At 40.7% G+C, this 17,666-nt stretch overlaps 3 protein-coding genes across 5 annotated transcripts; all 3 read left to right on the top strand.

Moving 5' to 3' along the window:
- The first annotated feature begins 1,280 nt into the window (after positions 1 to 1,280).
- Positions 1,281 to 6,775, top strand: prpf19 (pre-mRNA processing factor 19). The gene is made up of 16 exons (XM_029512662.1): positions 1,281 to 1,475; positions 1,682 to 1,831; positions 2,463 to 2,539; positions 2,907 to 3,048; positions 3,178 to 3,251; positions 3,346 to 3,411; positions 3,513 to 3,554; positions 3,648 to 3,722; positions 3,827 to 3,902; positions 4,010 to 4,119; positions 4,255 to 4,410; positions 4,519 to 4,588; positions 4,671 to 4,844; positions 4,974 to 5,056; positions 5,271 to 5,376; positions 5,511 to 6,775. Exons 1-16 carry the CDS (start codon positions 1,457 to 1,459, stop codon positions 5,606 to 5,608), a joined length of 1,518 nt encoding a protein of 505 aa, XP_029368522.1. The 5' UTR covers positions 1,281 to 1,456; the 3' UTR covers positions 5,609 to 6,775.
- Positions 6,776 to 7,371: 596 nt separating this feature from the next.
- On the top strand, positions 7,372 to 15,029 carry tcirg1b (T cell immune regulator 1, ATPase H+ transporting V0 subunit a3b). 3 transcript variants are annotated; one of them, XM_029512120.1, is made up of 21 exons: positions 7,372 to 7,499; positions 8,519 to 8,641; positions 9,049 to 9,127; positions 9,224 to 9,372; positions 9,551 to 9,646; positions 9,807 to 9,868; positions 9,959 to 10,085; positions 10,173 to 10,255; positions 10,352 to 10,445; positions 10,612 to 10,824; positions 10,908 to 11,058; positions 11,170 to 11,309; positions 11,823 to 11,980; positions 12,086 to 12,176; positions 12,260 to 12,378; positions 12,478 to 12,691; positions 12,851 to 12,964; positions 13,056 to 13,142; positions 13,250 to 13,367; positions 13,585 to 13,756; positions 14,178 to 15,029. In XM_029512120.1, exons 2-21 carry the CDS (start codon positions 8,525 to 8,527, stop codon positions 14,269 to 14,271), a joined length of 2,478 nt encoding a protein of 825 aa, XP_029367980.1. In that variant the 5' UTR covers positions 7,372 to 7,499; positions 8,519 to 8,524; the 3' UTR covers positions 14,272 to 15,029. The 3 variants fall into 3 exon arrangements, with proteins under 3 accessions (XP_029367980.1, XP_029367978.1, XP_029367977.1); XM_029512118.1 differs by having other exon boundaries at positions 12,851 to 12,967; XM_029512117.1 differs by having other exon boundaries at positions 12,851 to 12,967; positions 13,053 to 13,142.
- A 552-nt stretch (positions 15,030 to 15,581) lies between these two features.
- On the top strand, positions 15,582 to 16,987 carry mrpl18 (mitochondrial ribosomal protein L18). The gene is made up of 4 exons (XM_029512992.1): positions 15,582 to 15,810; positions 15,898 to 16,066; positions 16,538 to 16,772; positions 16,856 to 16,987. Exons 1-4 carry the CDS (start codon positions 15,723 to 15,725, stop codon positions 16,928 to 16,930), a joined length of 567 nt encoding a protein of 188 aa, XP_029368852.1. The 5' UTR covers positions 15,582 to 15,722; the 3' UTR covers positions 16,931 to 16,987.
- Positions 16,988 to 17,666: the final 679 nt, after the last annotated feature.

Raw genomic sequence — 17,666 nt, 5'->3', positions numbered from 1 at the left:
CTACTGTAACTCATTACTATCTGGATGTCCAAACAAATCTCTAAAAGGCCTTCAGTTAATTCAGAACGCTGCTGCACGAATATTAACAGCAACTAGGAAAAGAGATCACATCTCTCCCGTGTTAGCTGCTCTTCATTGGCTGCCAGTAAAATATAGAGTAGAATTCAAAATCCTTCTTTTAACGTATAAAGCTCTTAATGGCCAAGCTCCATCGTATCTCAGAGAGCTCATAGTTCCTTACTGTCCTAGCAGGCCACTCCGCTCTCTAGATGGAGGTTTACTTGTGGTTCCTAGAGTCTCCAAGAGTAAATCTGGAGGCAGATCGTTCAGTTATCAGGCTCCTCTTCTATGGAACCAACTCCCAGCATCGGTCCGGGGGGCGGACTCTTTAGTAACTTTCAAGACCAGGCTTAAAACTTTCCTGTATGACAGAGCGTACAGTTAAAAAGTCCTCTACTCTTTAGGTATGCTGCTATAGGCCTAGGCTGCTGGGGGAAGGACTGAGCTTCTCTCTCTCTCTCTGTCTCTCCCTGTCACCCTCTCTCCCTCTTTCTCTCTAACTCCCTCCTTGCATGCGCTGATAAAAACCATCCTTCTTAAAAAAAAAAAACAAAAAACAGTTTCACCCAGTTCTAAGCATTTATACTGCATTTACTAACCATGTTCTGCCAAAGTCTCTGTCTCTCCCAGTTCCTCTCCTCTCTCTCCCTGTCCTCATCCTGCAGGTGGTGACTCATCTCCATCCCATGTTCCTGCAACACCTGCTGGTCCCATATAGCATGAATTCTGTATTACAGCTCAACTCCATGAACTTCATGCAACAACATGTTCCTGCCTACACCCCCCCCCCCCCTCCAATGCCTGCCTGCCCGTCTCTCTCTCTCTCTCTCTCTCTCTCTCTCTCTCTCTCTCTCTCTCTCTCTCTCTCAACCCAACCGGTCGAGGCAGATGGCCGCCCCCCCTGAGCCTGGTTCTGCTCGAGGTTTCTGCCTCTTAAAGGAAGTTTTTCCTTGCCACTGTTGCCAAGTGCTTGCTCATCGGGGGATCTGTTGGGTCTCTTTAAATAAATTTATAAAGAGTTTGGTCTAGACCTGCTCTATATGTAAAGTGCCTTGATGTAACTTTGTTATGATTTGGCGCTATACAAATAAATCTGATTTGAATCTGATTTGGTTACTATTATGTCAATAAATTGATCGTCGTTTCGATCGGGGCAGTGTTGTTATTCTGGCGATAGGGGGCACAGGCGGACTTCCGGGCCTCAGACACTCAGTCCTGAATAAGCCGGCGAAGAAGAAGACGCCCGGTTGTAGCGGCAATGAAAGGACGGCGTGCTACCTCCAATTTGAGCAAAACATAAGGAAAGTGTATATTAGTGATCATATATATATATATCTCGGAAAACAGACCGAGTGTTATTCATTTTAGACGAAACTCTTCGCACTGAGTCGGGAATATGTCCTTGGTTTGTGCAAGTAAGTGAAGTTAAATGCGTAAAGATGACGGAGGCGGTGCAGGATAGCTTCGCGCTAATGCTAACGGCTAATGTAGCTAACGGTAGCGGCCACGCAGTGCCGCCTAGTATCCGTGATAGTTCACCGTTCTTGGTTGTTTGTATTTATATCAACAATGGTAATGGTGGTTTTAAATCTATAATCACACACTAATGTTTTATTTTTAGTCTCCAACGAGGTGCCGGAGCACCCGTGTGTCTCCCCGGTATCCAACCAGGTGTTCGAGCGCAGGCTCATCGAGAAGTACATCGCGGAAAATGGATCGGACCCGATGAATGGACAGCCGCTGTCGGAGGAGCAGCTCGTAGATATCAAAGGTAAACCACGGGGAGCAGGCTCGCCATGTTAAATCCTGTGCCCCCGGTGTATGAGGAAACGTTTTTCAATTCCGTTTTATGCAGCGGCCTCTTTATAAACCCTCGTGTTGTATAATTTGGGTTTTGATTGTTTTAACTTCACTGTGGAGCCTGAAGTTTCGGGGGTTACCATATACCGAGAAATAAATATTAAATAAAATCAGTACTGTACGTTAGAAATTGTAACATTATATATACTGCTAAGTGCACTTAAAAGCAAGCTTTCATCTGCGTGGTTTAAGAGCAGTATTCATCTGCTGTAATTTAACAGTGGTGTTTCTTGTGTTCCGGTGTTTCCTATATATATTTATTTATTTATTTATTTTTTGACAAATTTGTTAGTTAAATATCACGGAATAAGCGTTGGTACCAGAGAACTCATTCAATAAGCTTTCTTTTTTGTTGCTCCTTTATTACAATTTTATATCACTGACACAATAATCTATAAACCATTATCTGACCTCTTTCTGCCACATAGTAAGTTCCACTTATGACCTCAAAAATGTAGGTTAATGCATATGACTAGTGTTTATAAACTGACAATGAGATACTGCTTGTTCTGAACATGTGAACACTTTTTTTTTCCCTCTAGTGTCTCATCCCATTAGACCAAAGGCACCATCTGCAACAAGCATTCCTGCTATTCTGAAGTCTCTTCAAGATGAGTGGGTAAGAGTCAAAACTAAACATCCGGGGTCGTAAAGGAGAAATCGACAACAGAATATTGTCATGCTGTAAATGTAACTCAGAATCAGTTTAATGACTTAACAGTGACATTTTCTGTCGAGACCATTTTTTTTAAAACCACTGTTCTTCAGGTTGATGAAATTAAGAAGTAAAGCATGTCTTTTTAATAAAAAGTGCTTTAGAAAAATCAAATAAAATGCATTGCATCAGCTTCAATAATGGGCTTGATGCTGACACGATGCACCAACTCTCCATCTTCATCAGGAATTGAGTCAAGTTGACTGTAGCAAAAGAGATTGTTATGAAACAAAAGGGAAAACGTTTCTTCAACCTGACTTTTCTGTTCTAGGATGCTGTTATGCTTCACAGTTTCACCCTGAGGCAGCAGCTGCAGACTACACGTCAGGAACTGTCGCATGCCCTGTATCAACACGATGCAGCCTGTAGAGTCATTGCTCGACTCACCAAAGAGGTCACGGCGGCAAGAGAAGGTGGGTAACAGTAATCTAATTGTTCTGTACTTTATAGTACAATTCCACTTATGAAGCATATAGAGTTTTAGTAGATCACTGGCTCCACCCAGAGCTTGTTTTATTAACCAATCCCTTTCCATCTTCTAGCTCTTGCTACACTCAAACCCCAAGCTGGATTGGTTGCCCCTCAGGCTGTTCCCACCTCTCAGCCAAGTGCAGCGGTGAGATATATTTAATCTCAGTTTATAAAATACTGAAATGCACATCATGTGTTTCACTGCACTTACTCCTAACCTGTTGTCTCTGCTCTGGCAGGGTGCTAGTGGAGAGCCCATGGAGATTAGTGAACAGGTTGGAATGACCCCAGAGATCATCCAGAAAGTAAGACTTGTTTTTCTACCAAAATAAATAACTCTTTTGTAAGCTCTCCATTTTGTAAAATGGCTGTAAGATGTTTCAACATGGCATTTTTCTGTCTGCAGCTCCAAGACAAAGCTACTATCCTCACCACAGAGAGAAAGAAGGTATTACTTTGCTCCTATTTCACAGAAATTTCCCATTTCTGAAATGTCTTCAGTTGTGTAATGTGTTGCGCCTTCATACTCGTATTTCTCCAGAGAGGAAAAACTGTGCCAGAGGAGCTGGTTAGAGCTGAGGATCTCAGCAAATACCGCCAAGTGGCTTCCCATGCTGTAAGTATATATCTGTCTGTTGACCAAGTTAGTGGTGACAGTTTTTTATATACGGCTCTTCCTTACATCTAAATTCTGTTAAAACACTCTTCTGTTGCCTTTAGGGTCTCCACAGTGCCAGTGTTCCTGGTATTCTGGCTCTGGATCTTTGTCCCTCGGACACCAACAAAGTGCTCACTGGTACATTTGGCGAATATTAAATTTTAGAAATTTTTATGTTTCGCTGGCATGCTCAATTTTATTTGAAACATATTTTCATTGCATTTGCCTCACCTGTATTCTTCAAGGTGGAGCTGATAAGAATGTGGTGGTGTTTGACAAGAATGAGGAACAGATTGTGGCAACACTTAAGGGTCACACAAAGAAGGTCACCTCTGTCATTTATCATCCATCTCAGGTAACTTTTCCTTTTTTAGTTCAACCAAGGCAAAATACTGTCTTCAGATAACTAAATAATAAGCAGAGTTTGCAGGCCCAGCAAGCATCATCTATTGGTCTTACAGTTCCACCTCATTTCCCTTTTCTCCTCTAGTCTGTGGTCTTCTCTGCATCTCCAGACACCACTATCCGTGTGTGGTCTGTCACTGGAGGCAACTGTGTGCAGGTGGTTCGTGCCCATGAAGCAGGTGTCACTGGACTCTCCCTACATGCTACTGGAGATTACCTTCTCAGCTCTTCTGAGGATCAGGTGTTTGCAGCTTAAAGAAAATACCGACAGACCCCATGAGTAAATTATGTAAGAAATCACAAGGCATTTTCTCACAGCACTAACATCATTGTTATTTTTATTCTGCAGTACTGGGCCTTCTCTGATATCCAGACTGGTAGAGTCCTCACCAAAGTAACTGATGAAAGTGCTGGCTGTGGTGAGTGTCTCTTTATTAACATGCGTTTAACAGTCATTAAAATCGTCTACCAGGTGGTAATGTCTTTGTGTGCACTCCACAGCTCTCACTTGTGCTCAGTTCCACCCTGATGGTCTCATTTTTGGTACTGGCACGGCTGACTCCCAAATCAAGATTTGGGATCTGAAGGAACGCACCAATGTGGCCAACTTCCCTGGCCACTCTGGCCCTGTCACCTCCATTGCTTTCTCTGAAAATGGATACTATCTGGCCACAGGTGACAATGACTAACATCATTTACAACCATGTTTACTATCTTCAGGGTTTGGTTTGTCAAAGTGAGCTGGAGCTGTATATGCACATGGTATTTTTTGTATTAACATCCTTGCCTGACAATGTCCCCTAGGTGCCCAGGATAGCTCTCTGAAACTGTGGGATTTGAGAAAACTGAAGAATTTCAAGACCATAACTCTGGACAACAACTATGAAGTAAGGGGGTGGGGGGGTGCTTGTGTTACTGAAGAAATTTATACTCATAAATGCATATTTAAGTTGAATAATACTGAGCTGGCTTAAAGTAAGAGTCTAACCACATAAGGTAATACATTTCCTTGTACACTGGATTAAAATACATTTTTCCCTTTTATCTTTGCTGCCATTCTTCTTTCTGTGTTTCTGAACAGCCTCCATTTTTCTGTTTCAGGTGAAGTCCCTTGTGTTTGATCAGAGTGGTACTTATCTGGCTGTAGGAGGTTCAGACATCCGTGTCTATATCTGCAAGCAGTGGTCTGAGGTCCTCAACTTCACAGGTGAGGGACAAAAATGCCATTCTTTCTTAAAATGGGGTCCATAACTGTGAGACCACTATATGTATCCAGTATGCATGTCACCTTGTATTTGTTGTAACAGATTTTTGACCTTGCTTTTTCCTTTCTAACTGTAGACCATACAGGATTGGTGACTGGAGTGGCCTTTGGTGAGAACGCTCAGTTCCTGACTTCAGCGGGGATGGACAGAAGTCTCAAATTTTACAGTTTGTAGAAAATGATACATGCAGGATGGGGCAAGGACAAGGAAGTGGGAAGACAATAGAGGCCTCTCTTTCAGCTATCACTGTCTTAGGCACAGTCTCGGCATAGACCTGTCATTTTTAGTATAAAAAAAAAAATCAGTGCGAACTTTTTTTTTTGTTTTTAGCGTTAGTCATCACATCCAGGAAAGCAATCCCTATAAATGATAATGATAACATGTTTGTTGGCATTGAAATAAAAATTACATTAAATGAGACTCAAAATGTAATATTCTGCTTTGATTTGCCAGCCATTATTTTACTCTTTTTATTTTGTGTGTGTTTGGGGGGGGGGGGGTTAAGATTTCTTGGAATTCAACTCCATTACACTGTTGGAACTTTTTATGGTGTGGAAATCTGCTTAGCTTTAATGTAGACCAGTATCTTAATGGTAAAATCATCTGTAGTGAACAGTACCTCTAAGCAGAAGAACAGTTGTATGAAATTTGTTTTTCTCTGTGACAAATTGAGTGTTGTTTATCCTCCCCTCATTTTTCATTTCCTTCATTTGTTCCATTTATATTTTTATCTTTTATTCCAACTGTATATTTCTCATTGCTTGCTATTTTACTTGTTGCACCACAGCCCTTTTACAATAAAGTAAAATATCTTTTGTATTGCCACATGTGCATTAGTCAGTTCAAAACTAACAGCACTGGTGAGTCTTGTAGGAAAATTTGCCTAAATAGGCAGACATTTTACCAGGCTTCCTCAAAATTAAAGCTAAATTTATAACCTGTTGTAAAATGACTCAAACTCTGAATGTTTTCAAGTCCTCATCCACTCCAAAGTGTCACTGGAGATGGAGCTTTGCTGCACACAATGACACTATAAAGCTGTCGAAACATCCACCTGCTGCTAAAAACTTTGTGCTCACCCTGTCTACAAGTCAGGTTCACTGTGCAGCTAAGCAATCTAAAATTACACACTACACAATTGGATTTGCCAATTGCACTGAGTGGTCTTCAATGTACTAGAAGTCTTGCTCAGGAGTAAAACTTTAATGTCAAAGGTGCATTTCTAGTAATTTTAGAATTTAGGGGAGTTGATGTCAATTTTCTTGCTATGTTTTGTTTTTTTAAATTCAATGCAGAGATGACAAAGATCTAGAAATCACAGTAATCTGTTGAACGATATTTAGATTTGTACAGCATGTTGCAATTTTCACAAGCCAATTAACTGCTCAAGAAAAACAAAAACCTATTAATCCATATTGCAAACAATAATTTGTTTATATGCTGAATGATTTGGCTATTTATAAAATATATATTCAGTAATGGTGATCTCACGTATTTTTCTGCTTTGGATACATAGTACATTTCTCAGGTTACACTTTCATATTTATACAAATTTTTATTTAAGGACTTTTAAGACATCACAATGTTTTTTCCATCTCTTTTTCAGAGATGCATTAGTTTCCGTTATTTCTAAAAGGAGTTATTCTGCCTTTATGTGCACATTATTGTCCGTCTCATCATGGCGTCGCTTAGCAACTACTGCCTAGTACAATGTGTCCCACATTTGATAGGATTACATGAAAGCGCACGGACAATATTATTTAGGATGCTCCAAATCAGCGAGTTAAATACAAATATCTTACATGTAAACATCTGAGTGCGTTTTCCGACATTTACCGCCATTTGAGATTAAGCTGAAGCTCCCGACCTCTCGTGGCAGCGCGGGACACTGACGCCTGTTGTCATGTGAGTCTGCAAGTCACGTGACTGTCAGAAACGGGAAGTTGGAGAAACAGCAACTTCTGACAAACACGTCTGGTCCGTCCCGGTCACAGTCACCGGTGTGTCGGTGTGTCGGTGTGTACGGGGCCCCGGAGCCTGAGAGCCAGCCGGTCGGAGGCAGACGGTGAGCTGGTTTGTGTTTGTGTCATGTTTTTCTGCCGCAGACTCGGCGGGATGAGCCGCTGCTGTCATGGCACAAATTAAACCCTCGTGATACTTTCTTATTTATTTATGTATTTATTTATTTTTGTATTTCTTGGTTTCCTCTACCTAACCGCATCAAGTCAGCTGATTTTGTTGTTATTTATTTAACGTAGCGTGTTTTGTTTAAATGCTGCTTGCTCCTCGGTTTATTGTCTAGTGGTGGACCAGCGCAGGTCCAGGCCGAGTTCAGGTTTGCATTGAAAAAAAAATGCAAGTTGCAATGCAATGCAAGTCCCTTTTTAAATAGATTTTTTTCTTTTATATCTCTCAATGAACTGACTCTTTTGTACTTTGTACTTTTTTTTTCTTTAAAGCCCAGTTTTCATGATTTGACTTTTTTGTCAGATTGTGTAGGTCATAATTTGACCAGTATGAGATTAAGAGCTACACAATCAGCATTGATTTTTTTCCTCCACTAAAATTAGAGAGTTAATTTAACAATGAGGCTGTTCAGAAATGTTCAGCTGTAGTAGGCACTAGTATTTTCTTCTGTTTGTATCCATACATTACAGTTCCACATCCCCACAAACTACAGCTTCTTAAATTACCAACTCCCTTAAAGCAGGATTTGTTGCATGGCACTTTTTCTGAGTACTTTAGTTTTAGCAGCTCACAATGTGATGTTTTTACTTCTTTCTGTAAAGAGATTTTACTCTCAACTGATAGAGTTGTGGATTTGTAACGTTCTTAAGAATGTGTGTGAGTAAAACTGGAAATCCCACCATATCATCATAGTCAAGAGGACCAGATGTTTTCCCTTTTTCAGTTTCATTATTGCTGCAAACCCTTTATTGTCCTAACTGAAAATAAATGTCCTCTGTGAACTCCCCCTGCCTCGCTCCTCATGAACAATATCTCCTATTCCTCTTTATACTGCTGTGCTTTTCCTATATTTTCAAATGATTATTCATTTGGACTTGGTTCCTTGGTGTTGTCCAGGTCACTATGGGCTCCATGTTTCGCAGCGAGGAGGTGTGCCTGGTGCAGCTCTTCCTCCAGTCTGGCTCAGCATACAATTGTGTCAGCGAGCTGGGAGAACTGGGCCTGGTTGAGTTCAGAGACGTGAGTCATTTTTTAATTATTTTTCTCGTCTGGGGTCAGGATTTTGTGGTTGAAAGCTTGGAGTCCAAAACAAATAGAAATTGGCCTCAATAACAGTTATATTTTTTTCCTTTTATATTGCTAAATGTGTGAATGGGGAATTGATTTCAACTCTGTTTTAATGTGTTTTAACTCAGGTTGGTTCATTGTCAACAATCCAGGGTCCAGCTATTGATCTATTTAGAACTGATTGTGATCTATGGTACTTGTAGATACCCTTTTGAAGTTGTTCTTCAAACTGCAGCATTTCTAAATTGGTCATGTGATGAGATGGTCAACTGATGGTGGCATTGAGTCATGGTGAGGTCAGATGAACATAAGTAACACTATTGTTCTCTTCGTCTTTCCTTGTCTATTTCTGATTTCAGTTAAATCCTAATGTGAACGCCTTTCAAAGGAAGTTTGTTGGCGAAATCAGACGATGCGAAGAACTTGAAAAGACCTTCAGTAATTATTAACAAGTCTTTTGCTCTCCTATTATTTTATTAGTCTTATTTAAATTGTCCACCTGTCCTCTCTGATTGTCTATTATCTGCCCTTCAGCCTTCCTGGAGCAGGAGATCAGTCGATCCCTATGTCCTCCATTGCAAGGTCCTCTCACTCCTCCGTGCCCGATGCCCTTGGCCCCTCAGCCCCGTGAACTTATCACTATAGAGGAGGAGAGCGAGAGGCTAGCCAGAGAGCTGAAAGAGGTGAGTGTGTGTTTAAATCAAGGCCATGCTGATAAATCAAAGAGAGGACCCGATTTCTTGCCAGTATATCTTTATAGAGACTAGTTGAACTTATTGGCTTAACATTGTTTTGTTTGGTTTTAGGTTTATTATTATTATTATTATTATTATTATTATTTACCTGTGTGCATCTCACTAGGTGTCCAGGAACAGACACAGCCTCCGTGCTCAACTGACCCAGCTGTGTCAGTATCGAGGTGTCCTGACAAGAACACACCCTCTGACAGTCTCACAGGTGGTAGAAAATGCATTTTGCACCATTTTCTATGTAATTTTTTGACTTAATATTTTTTTATTATTGTGCTATAGCTAGCAGACAGACTGAAACTAAAATGGGTTAAAAAAAAATCTCTCTCTCTCTATGTGTGTGTGTCTTCTTTGGGTTCTTCTCATAGGCACCACCACCTGTATTGGAAAGCCATGGTCTGTTTGATAATCGTCAAGATGTCCACCTTAGGTAGATCCAGTTTCTAAAAAAGTATTTATTCTCCTTTCTTACTTTCGTTTTGTCAGTTCTTGATACATCCATTTTTGTGTCTCCCTTCAGTTTTGTGGCAGGAGTGGTCCATCCTTGGAAGGTCCCTTCATTTGAACGGCTGTTATGGCGGGCCTGTCGGGGTTATATTATTGTGAATTTTACAGAAATGGAGGATCGACTTGAGCACCCAGACACGGTGGGAAATGGGAGATGGAGCAAGGTGATCATTGTTTGAGGAATCGAGGCGAGCTTTATTAAGCCATTTGTTCTGTTTCGTTTGCAGGGGGAAATGGTGCAGTGGACTGTGTTCCTCATTTCTTATTGGGGAGATCAGATTGGACAGAAAGTAAAGAAAATATGTGATTGGTGGGTTCACCAGTTAGATTCTTTTTTTGATAAAGATTTACAAAGAGCTCTTTCTTTTTAACATCTTGAAAATCTTATGATTTCTTCACCTCGTAGTTTCCACACACAGACGTTTGCATATCCTGAGAGCACAGCTGAGAGAGAGGAGGTTCTCCAGGGACTTCAAGCCAGAATTGAAGATATTAAATCAGTAACCACAGCACCTCTTTCTAAATACACATATATTTACATTTGTCACTATATTTATCAAATCAAGGATTCACCAACCCTTGCAATGTCTCATGCTTGTAGAAAATAGTACAAACCCAAAGTGGCATATCATGCATCCTCCACTTCTCACTTCACCTTAACTTCAGGTGTTGTCGCAGACTGAGGCCTTTCTGCAGCAGCTGCTGATGCGGGCAGTGGCTGTGCTTCCCCAGTGGAAGGTGCGGGTTCAAAAGTGCAAGGCGGTTCAGATGGTACTGAATCTCTGCAGCCCCTCTGTCACTGACAAATGCCTCATAGCTGAGGCTTGGTGTCCTGTTGCCAAACTCCCTGAACTACAGAGCGCTCTGAGAGAGGGAGGGGTAAGATAATGTTTGGAGGCAATAAGAATTAGCGTAAGATTTCCAAATCTTTATTTTTATTCAAACGCACTCTCTCTACTCAGAGAAAGAGTGGGAGTGGAGTCGATTCTTTTTATAACCGCTTGCCATCCTCCACACCACCACCAACCTTGTTTCCCCTCAACTCGTTCACGGCTGGTTTCCAGAACATCGTGGATGCATACGGTGTGGCCAGCTACCGTGAAGTTAATCCAGGTATGTCAGAATACAGATGAAATTCCTTAATGATTTGAAAGCCTGTCAGATCTTTAACCCTGCATAAATTTTTTTCTTTAAGTCCAGTCACATCTTTTCTCTCTCTTGCAGCGGTTTACACCATAATAACATTCCCCTTCCTGTTTGCTGTGATGTTTGGTGATGTGGGTCATGGTCTACTGATGACTCTGGCTGCCCTCTGGATGGTTCTAGAGGAAAAGGACCCCAAACTCAGGAACAACAACAATGAGGTAACTTGTATATATGCTCCCGGTGTTCACAGATACAAAGCAAGCTCAGTGCAAACGTAAGACTGGATATGAATTCAGTTGCATTTTATTGAATCAGATTTTCTTCTCAGAATATAAATCATTACACCATCCTGTAGCTACTTTTTTACGTTTATGGCAATTTCCTAAAGATTTTAATTTGTTCTCTGGTTTAAAAAAAAAAAAGGCGAGAAAATAGTTTGTTTTACCAACTTGAAAGATACATTTATATATATATATAAATATAAATGATTAAACTAGCAGACATCTATCAGAAAAATTGGTATGTTACTGTTTTTCATTTAACTGTCAGGGTAATGGTATGTTACACAGATTAGATACATTCATCTTTTTTTTGTCTTACATTAATTGTTTGTAGGAGTAATGCAAAATGTATCCAAGATCTCTATCGAATGGAATATTTGAAAGGATGTGCTCAAACATGTCTGATGTTATGCACCAAAGACTGAGGGTATTTTCATTTGTGTTTTTCAGATCTGGAGGATGATGTTTGGAGGAAGGTATCTGATTTTGCTGATGGGACTGTTCTCTGTCTACACGGGGGCCATTTACAATGAGTGCTTCAGCAGAGGCCTCAGTACATTCAACTCAGCGTGGCATGTAGGCCCAATGTTTGACAAGAACATCTGGAAGTGAGGAGACTTTATACGTGCAAACTTCAAAGTGATTTGTGTTTTTCTTTCAGTCTCACAGGATCTGTTTCTAGTGCAGCTCACATTTCTTTCATCTGTTTTCAGTGCATCAGTCCTGGCAGGCAGTGAGTACTTGACCATGGATCCTGTCGTGCCTGGTGTTTTCACCAGCCCTTATCCTTTTGGCATTGACCCGGTATGTCCATCAAATTCTTCATATCTTCCTCGACTGTTTCAGAAATAAACAAACTAATTCTTGCTTGTCTGTCTCATCGTCAGATTTGGGGCTTGTCCAACAACAAACTGACATTCCTTAACTCGTACAAGATGAAGATGTCAGTCATCATTGGTATCATCCATATGACTTTTGGAGTATGCTTGTCTTTCTTTAATTATGTGTAAGTAATTGCTTTTTGTTCTTTTGGTATTCATTTTCATACCCATCCTGCCATGCCTTCACAGGTTCTTATTTTTCCATTTCTACTTCCCTTCTTCAGGCACTTTGGCCAGATAAGCAGTGTGTTCTTTGTGCTGATCCCAGAGCTGTTCTTCATGATTTGTCTTTTTGGCTACTTGGTGTTCATGGTGGTCTACAAGTGGATTGCCTACAAGCCTGCTCAGTCTAAATCAGCTCCCAGTATACTGATCCACTTCATAGACATGTTCCTCTTTGCAGAAAATGCTGAAAACCCACCACTCTATTATGGACAGGTTTGTTATTTGCTCATTGCTCTTAAAAGAACAAATGTCATCTTTCTTTTGTGCTTTGCTGGCACATTGCATAACAAAAAATAATTTAGCGCATGTCATAGTCATCATGATGATAAAAGCATTTTTAGACAGTAGTGAACATTCATTTTCTTTGTATAGAGTGTAGTGCAGAAAGTCTTGGTGGTCCTGGCTCTGTGTTCGGTCCCGTTCCTCCTGCTAGGAAAGCCAACACTTGAATACATCAAATTCACAAGAAGAAGAGGAAGATATCAAGTGGTGAGCTTGTGTTTAACTAGACTTAATCCTTTTATTTAGAGTGAGGTGCATTTAACGTTTCCCTTCAATTTCTCCACCATATAAGCAGGAAGACAGACGTCCACTGGTGGTTGACGAAGGCTCCATCAATACTCATCAAGGGGAGATAGAGGGAGGAGGAGCTACTGAAGAGGAGGTAAGAGAGCAGCACAAGTAACTGAATTCACTTAACAGGTTAAATCTGGTCAGAATTGTTTCCCCCTTTTTCTTAACTTACTGTTTAAATTGTGTTGTCTGCATTAGTTTGACGCAGCAGATGTCTTCATGCATCAGGCCATCCACACCATAGAGTACTGCTTGGGCTGCATCTCCAACACTGCCTCTTACCTCCGACTCTGGGCCCTCAGTTTGGCACATGCACGTCAGTGGGACACATGCTGACACACAGAAACACAATGTGTATCTTCATACTCACTCATACATACTTCATACTCACATGATTTGTACAAACACACAGACTTCCTCTTTAAAAACAGTACACCCATGCCATTCCTTTTCCAGTCAGTTATAGTTACACATGATAGTCTTGTTCTATCCGGTTATGGTTATGTGATGGTGAATTATTTCTGTCTCTCCAGAGCTGTCGGAGGTATTGTGGGTGATGGTGATGCGTATAGCCCTCAAGTGGTCTGGCTATACAGGATCTGTGGTCCTTTTTGTGATTTTTGCCTTCTTTGCTGTGTTAACTGTTTCCATTCTCCTGGTTATGGAGGGTCTCTCAGCTTTCCTCCATGCACTCCGTCTACACTGGTAAGAACAGGAGGAGGGAGAAGACAGAGGGGAAAATGGCCTGTTCAGTTCAGAACTGACTCAAAATGATCTGACAGTATTTCTAGATCAACAAATCCTTTAGTCTAAACCTGTTGAACTGATTTTCTCATTGGAATGACTCTTAATTTAGAGGGATAAGCAAAAAACGCTGATGTAAGTGGGAAAGGTCTGAGAAATTATTTCCTAATATGCTTCCACTGTAACATTGCATTAAAAATAATGCGGTAAATTAAGCAATAATTCCAAAGTCATCATTTTTATTAGTCTTGATGTCTAATTTAGCATAAAGTTGACAAGATTGTGGGGTGAAAGAAGCAAAACTGTTTGGGGAGACAGGAATTGATTATGTATTGTAGTTAGTGTTTTTTCTGATATGCTGTTCCTTTTTTCTCTCTTGTAGGGTGGAGTTTCAGAACAAGTTCTATAGTGGAACAGGCTACAAACTGTGCCCTTTCTCTTTCTCATCTCTGATCAATGCATCAGCAGCTATATGATCGTCCAAATTATTCCTTCATATTGCCAAACGGTTATATTAATTATCTGTTTCATAAAATGTACTTGGACTGCAACACTTCATAATTACATTCCTTTACAGTGGTATTCGACTACCTGTACGCTATGAAATGGTTTAATTGACTTGCACAGTGATCATGATGGTCTAGACTATTATCTTCGGAGCATTGGAATGAGAATGATTATCTTTACTACGGATTACAATTGCATTATGTGAAATGAAAAATATACTTTTGTATCTCAATTACTATTTCTTTCCCCACTCTACCCGATATGGTTCTTTCTAATTATTCTTTTGGTAGTCAAGGGATTGTAATCAAGTTAATTCTCTTTTATAAAAATATTCTAATCAGAAATTATGAAAAGGGAAGGTACATCTATTAATGATCTGTCCTGCAGTCTAAGGGAATGTGGGATTGTTGAACTGGTGTATCTTAGTTTAATAAGCCAGTCCTGTAGGGTTTAACCAACGACAGCAGGGAATTATCTCAAGGATGTTGTAAGCCAAAGGTACTTTCCACTCACTGTCATGCCATGTCTTCCAAGTACAACACACAACAGGTATTTATTGGTAGTAAGTGTTTTCAGGTGCCTTACTGGGACTGAGTGCTTGTTTTGGACAAATATTATCATCCATTGTCATGTCATCACTTTAAACAACACTCTGCTCTAGACATTTGTCTGTTTCTTCTTGTTTGCACTGTAAAATCTGAGCTGAAATAAATTTTTTCATGTTTAATCTTTTTGTTGGAAATCATTCCATGAACAAGCTACCTTGATGGATATCATCTTTTTACAGCGTCATTAATGTGGCTGAATAAGTTGTGACAAAAGCCCTTTACTCTGTGTGTGAGTATGAGGAACAATACCACAGTTCAAAGGGAAAATAGGTCAGATTAAAAAGGAAGTTGTGTTCTATAATGGTTGTAGGTTTAGACAGCTGGGGGGAGTAACCATGATGCAATCAGCACTCTGGGGACCTTTACTTCATGTCACTACTTTGTATTTTCTCCATCTCATTGTTTGTTTTTTCTTGTATGTCTCTTATTTCCGTTTGATCTGATTAAAGCTGATAAATTCAGTCACACAGTTCTGCTTAAACTACAGTTATTAGAAGAATGCATACATGTAACATAAATCGAAATATCCCAATAAGTTACGTAGATGTACAGCTGACTTTCCCGCTCTGTAAATTACTGTAGTGTAAAAAATTATTGATGGCGGAACTTTAAAAAGCCTGGACAGGCCTGTTTCTGTCAGTGCCGCTTTTAAAGACGGACCAACAGAAACGGATGTTGTCTGAATGTCAAAGATGGCGCTGGACGTCTCACGCCGGCTCCCTCAGGATTAGTGTCCCGTTATGATTGTTTGGTGTCGGCAGATGTTTCTTCGCAGACGGACTTTGTTCTAGTTTGATAGCTGAAGAGAAGAGATGGCGCAGAGTGAATTAAGCCGCTGTGTGCGCAACTTCTTGGGTCACATTCAGAGGTGTCGCCCGGCTGTGGGTGCAAACCACCCAGGTGAGTCCCTCAGTTGTGTTTGATTGTGTCACTTTTTAAAGCACATAGCTTCGTTGTGTGTCTGCTCATCCACGGTCCGTCTGCCAGCCCGCTGTCTCAGCCAGGCGGCCGCCCAGCCGAAGCCCGAAGCGGACCGGAATGAGGCCGTGAACCCGACCTTCGTGAACAGAAACCCGCGGAACCTGGAGCAGATGGCCCTGGCTGTGAAGGACCGCGGCTGGAAGACCACCTGGCCCCACCGGGAGTTTTACCACAGGTAGTCACAGCTGACTCATTTATCGTTCTGCTCTCAAAATAGGTTCTGAAAAAGATAAAAACGCTGTCAGTAACAATTTGATCTCTGTCCTCGAAGTGGCCCTTTCCTTCTGCAACATAGCAAGGACCAGAAAGTAACAAAAACCACCAATAATAACATTATGATGTCTGGCCCTCAGCTTTAAAGACATGTGGCCTCTGAACAACATAAGTGAAAAGCCTTGATGTTGAGCTTCTGTCACATTTTGCCTAAACAGCATGCTGTTCATAGTAATCTGTTGCCCGGAAAATAACAAATTCTACTTTAAATGAGTATAATTGGACGTTGAACACTATTTTTGATTTATTGCAATTTTCTGCAGTTCTGCATCCATCTTTCATATCGTGTGATGATGGAGAAGTCTTGTTATGCTTTTGAATCCTTCCTCTTTCTGTGTCTGTTTTTCAATTTTACCACATTGATCTCTCTCAGGTTGGTGTTTTACCGCACCCAACATCACGTGACAGCACAGGTGTTCTCCAGCAGCTCTCCAGTCCCCGTCCTGACCTGCTCAACCACAGAATGGGCACTGAAAAAGGAGCTGGCTTCTACAAGGTGCGTGGCAGCCTGTCAGGCTGTGGGCGAAGTGATGGCACATCGATGTCAACAGGCTGGCATTACCAGGATGGTGTACAGGGCCATTCCGTGGGAGTACCGCTCCGATGCTGTGAGTTCATAGACTATCCAGTCACAGATGGCTTCTCTGCCATCTCCATCAGGTTAATCATGTAATAATTTTGTCTTTCACAGGTTCAGGCTTTCAGGAAAGGAATGAAAGAAGGAGGAATCACACTCAGTGAACCCAGAAGGAAATATGTTTCCTAAACAGACCTGTGCTTTCGTGTCGTTATTTGTTTTATTAAAAAAATCCTCTAACCCTCACTTTACCTGCTGTGTTGTGAACTATCATTGTGCTGATTTACAAGTAGTACAATACAAAGCGAATCTAAATGAGCACTGAAAGAAGGGCTGCTTGTGTGTGTGTGCGTTGTCTCTTTTGGATAAAAGGTTTCCAAACACAAACAAAACAGTTGGTTTGAGGATAAACATTTATTTTTCACTCATGGTGCTTGTTGTAAACAAGAGTGAGGTGCGAATCGAGGAGAGTCAAGAAAAGTCATAGAAATGTGGACATTTCATTTACAAAAAGAACCACTGATCATTTTTATCATAGTACAGCGTGACATTGGCTCAGGCAGTGGGAACAGTGTGTTGTGGGACTATAAAGTGCATGGTTTTCCTACGGTGAGCATGCAGATTGAATGGGAAGTAAACAGTAGCTGGGGTTGGATGAAAAGTAATGCCAGCATGAAATCAAAGTGTTCCAGATCAGCATCTAGTGATCGAAAGTCTAAAAACAAAATATTGAATAATTTAGCAATTAAAGATCCATATAAATACACGAGAAAACCCTGAACAATTTGCTTGAACAAACTGGTATAAAAAAAAAAAAAATAATCACATGCATGCAGTTTATCAGCAATAATGTGGAGATACGTATATATATATTTATACCTGCAATACGCATACATGCAAAATCTTGGGAAGTCACATTTATGCT

Source organism: Echeneis naucrates, chromosome 10 (genome assembly GCF_900963305.1).
Source record: "Echeneis naucrates chromosome 10, fEcheNa1.1, whole genome shotgun sequence".
NCBI classification, from domain to species: domain Eukaryota; kingdom Metazoa; phylum Chordata; class Actinopteri; order Carangiformes; family Echeneidae; genus Echeneis; species Echeneis naucrates.
This window is presented reverse-complemented; position numbering and strand designations above follow the sequence as displayed.

Bases quoted from the DNA above. Each gene is read 5' to 3' on its own strand.
- prpf19 (XM_029512662.1), top strand. The intron at 1,832-2,462 runs GTAAACCACGGG...TTTTCCCTCTAG, and splicing joins GCAGCTCGTAGATATCAAAG to TGTCTCATCCCATTAGACCA. The intron at 3,723-3,826 runs GTAAGTATATAT...TGTTGCCTTTAG, and splicing joins GCCAAGTGGCTTCCCATGCT to GGTCTCCACAGTGCCAGTGT.
- tcirg1b (XM_029512117.1), top strand. From the start codon at position 8,525: ATGGGCTCCATGTTTCGCAGCGAGGAGGTGTGCCTGGTGCAGCTCTTC. The intron at 9,373-9,550 runs GTGAGTGTGTGT...GCATCTCACTAG, and splicing joins TAGCCAGAGAGCTGAAAGAG to GTGTCCAGGAACAGACACAG. The intron at 12,968-13,052 runs GTGAGCTTGTGT...CCACCATATAAG, and splicing joins GAAGAGGAAGATATCAAGTG to CAGGAAGACAGACGTCCACT.
- mrpl18 (XM_029512992.1), top strand. From the start codon at position 15,723: ATGGCGCAGAGTGAATTAAGCCGCTGTGTGCGCAACTTCTTGGGTCAC. The intron at 15,811-15,897 runs GTGAGTCCCTCA...TCCGTCTGCCAG, and splicing joins TGTGGGTGCAAACCACCCAG to CCCGCTGTCTCAGCCAGGCG. The intron at 16,773-16,855 runs GTGAGTTCATAG...TGTCTTTCACAG, and splicing joins GGGAGTACCGCTCCGATGCT to GTTCAGGCTTTCAGGAAAGG.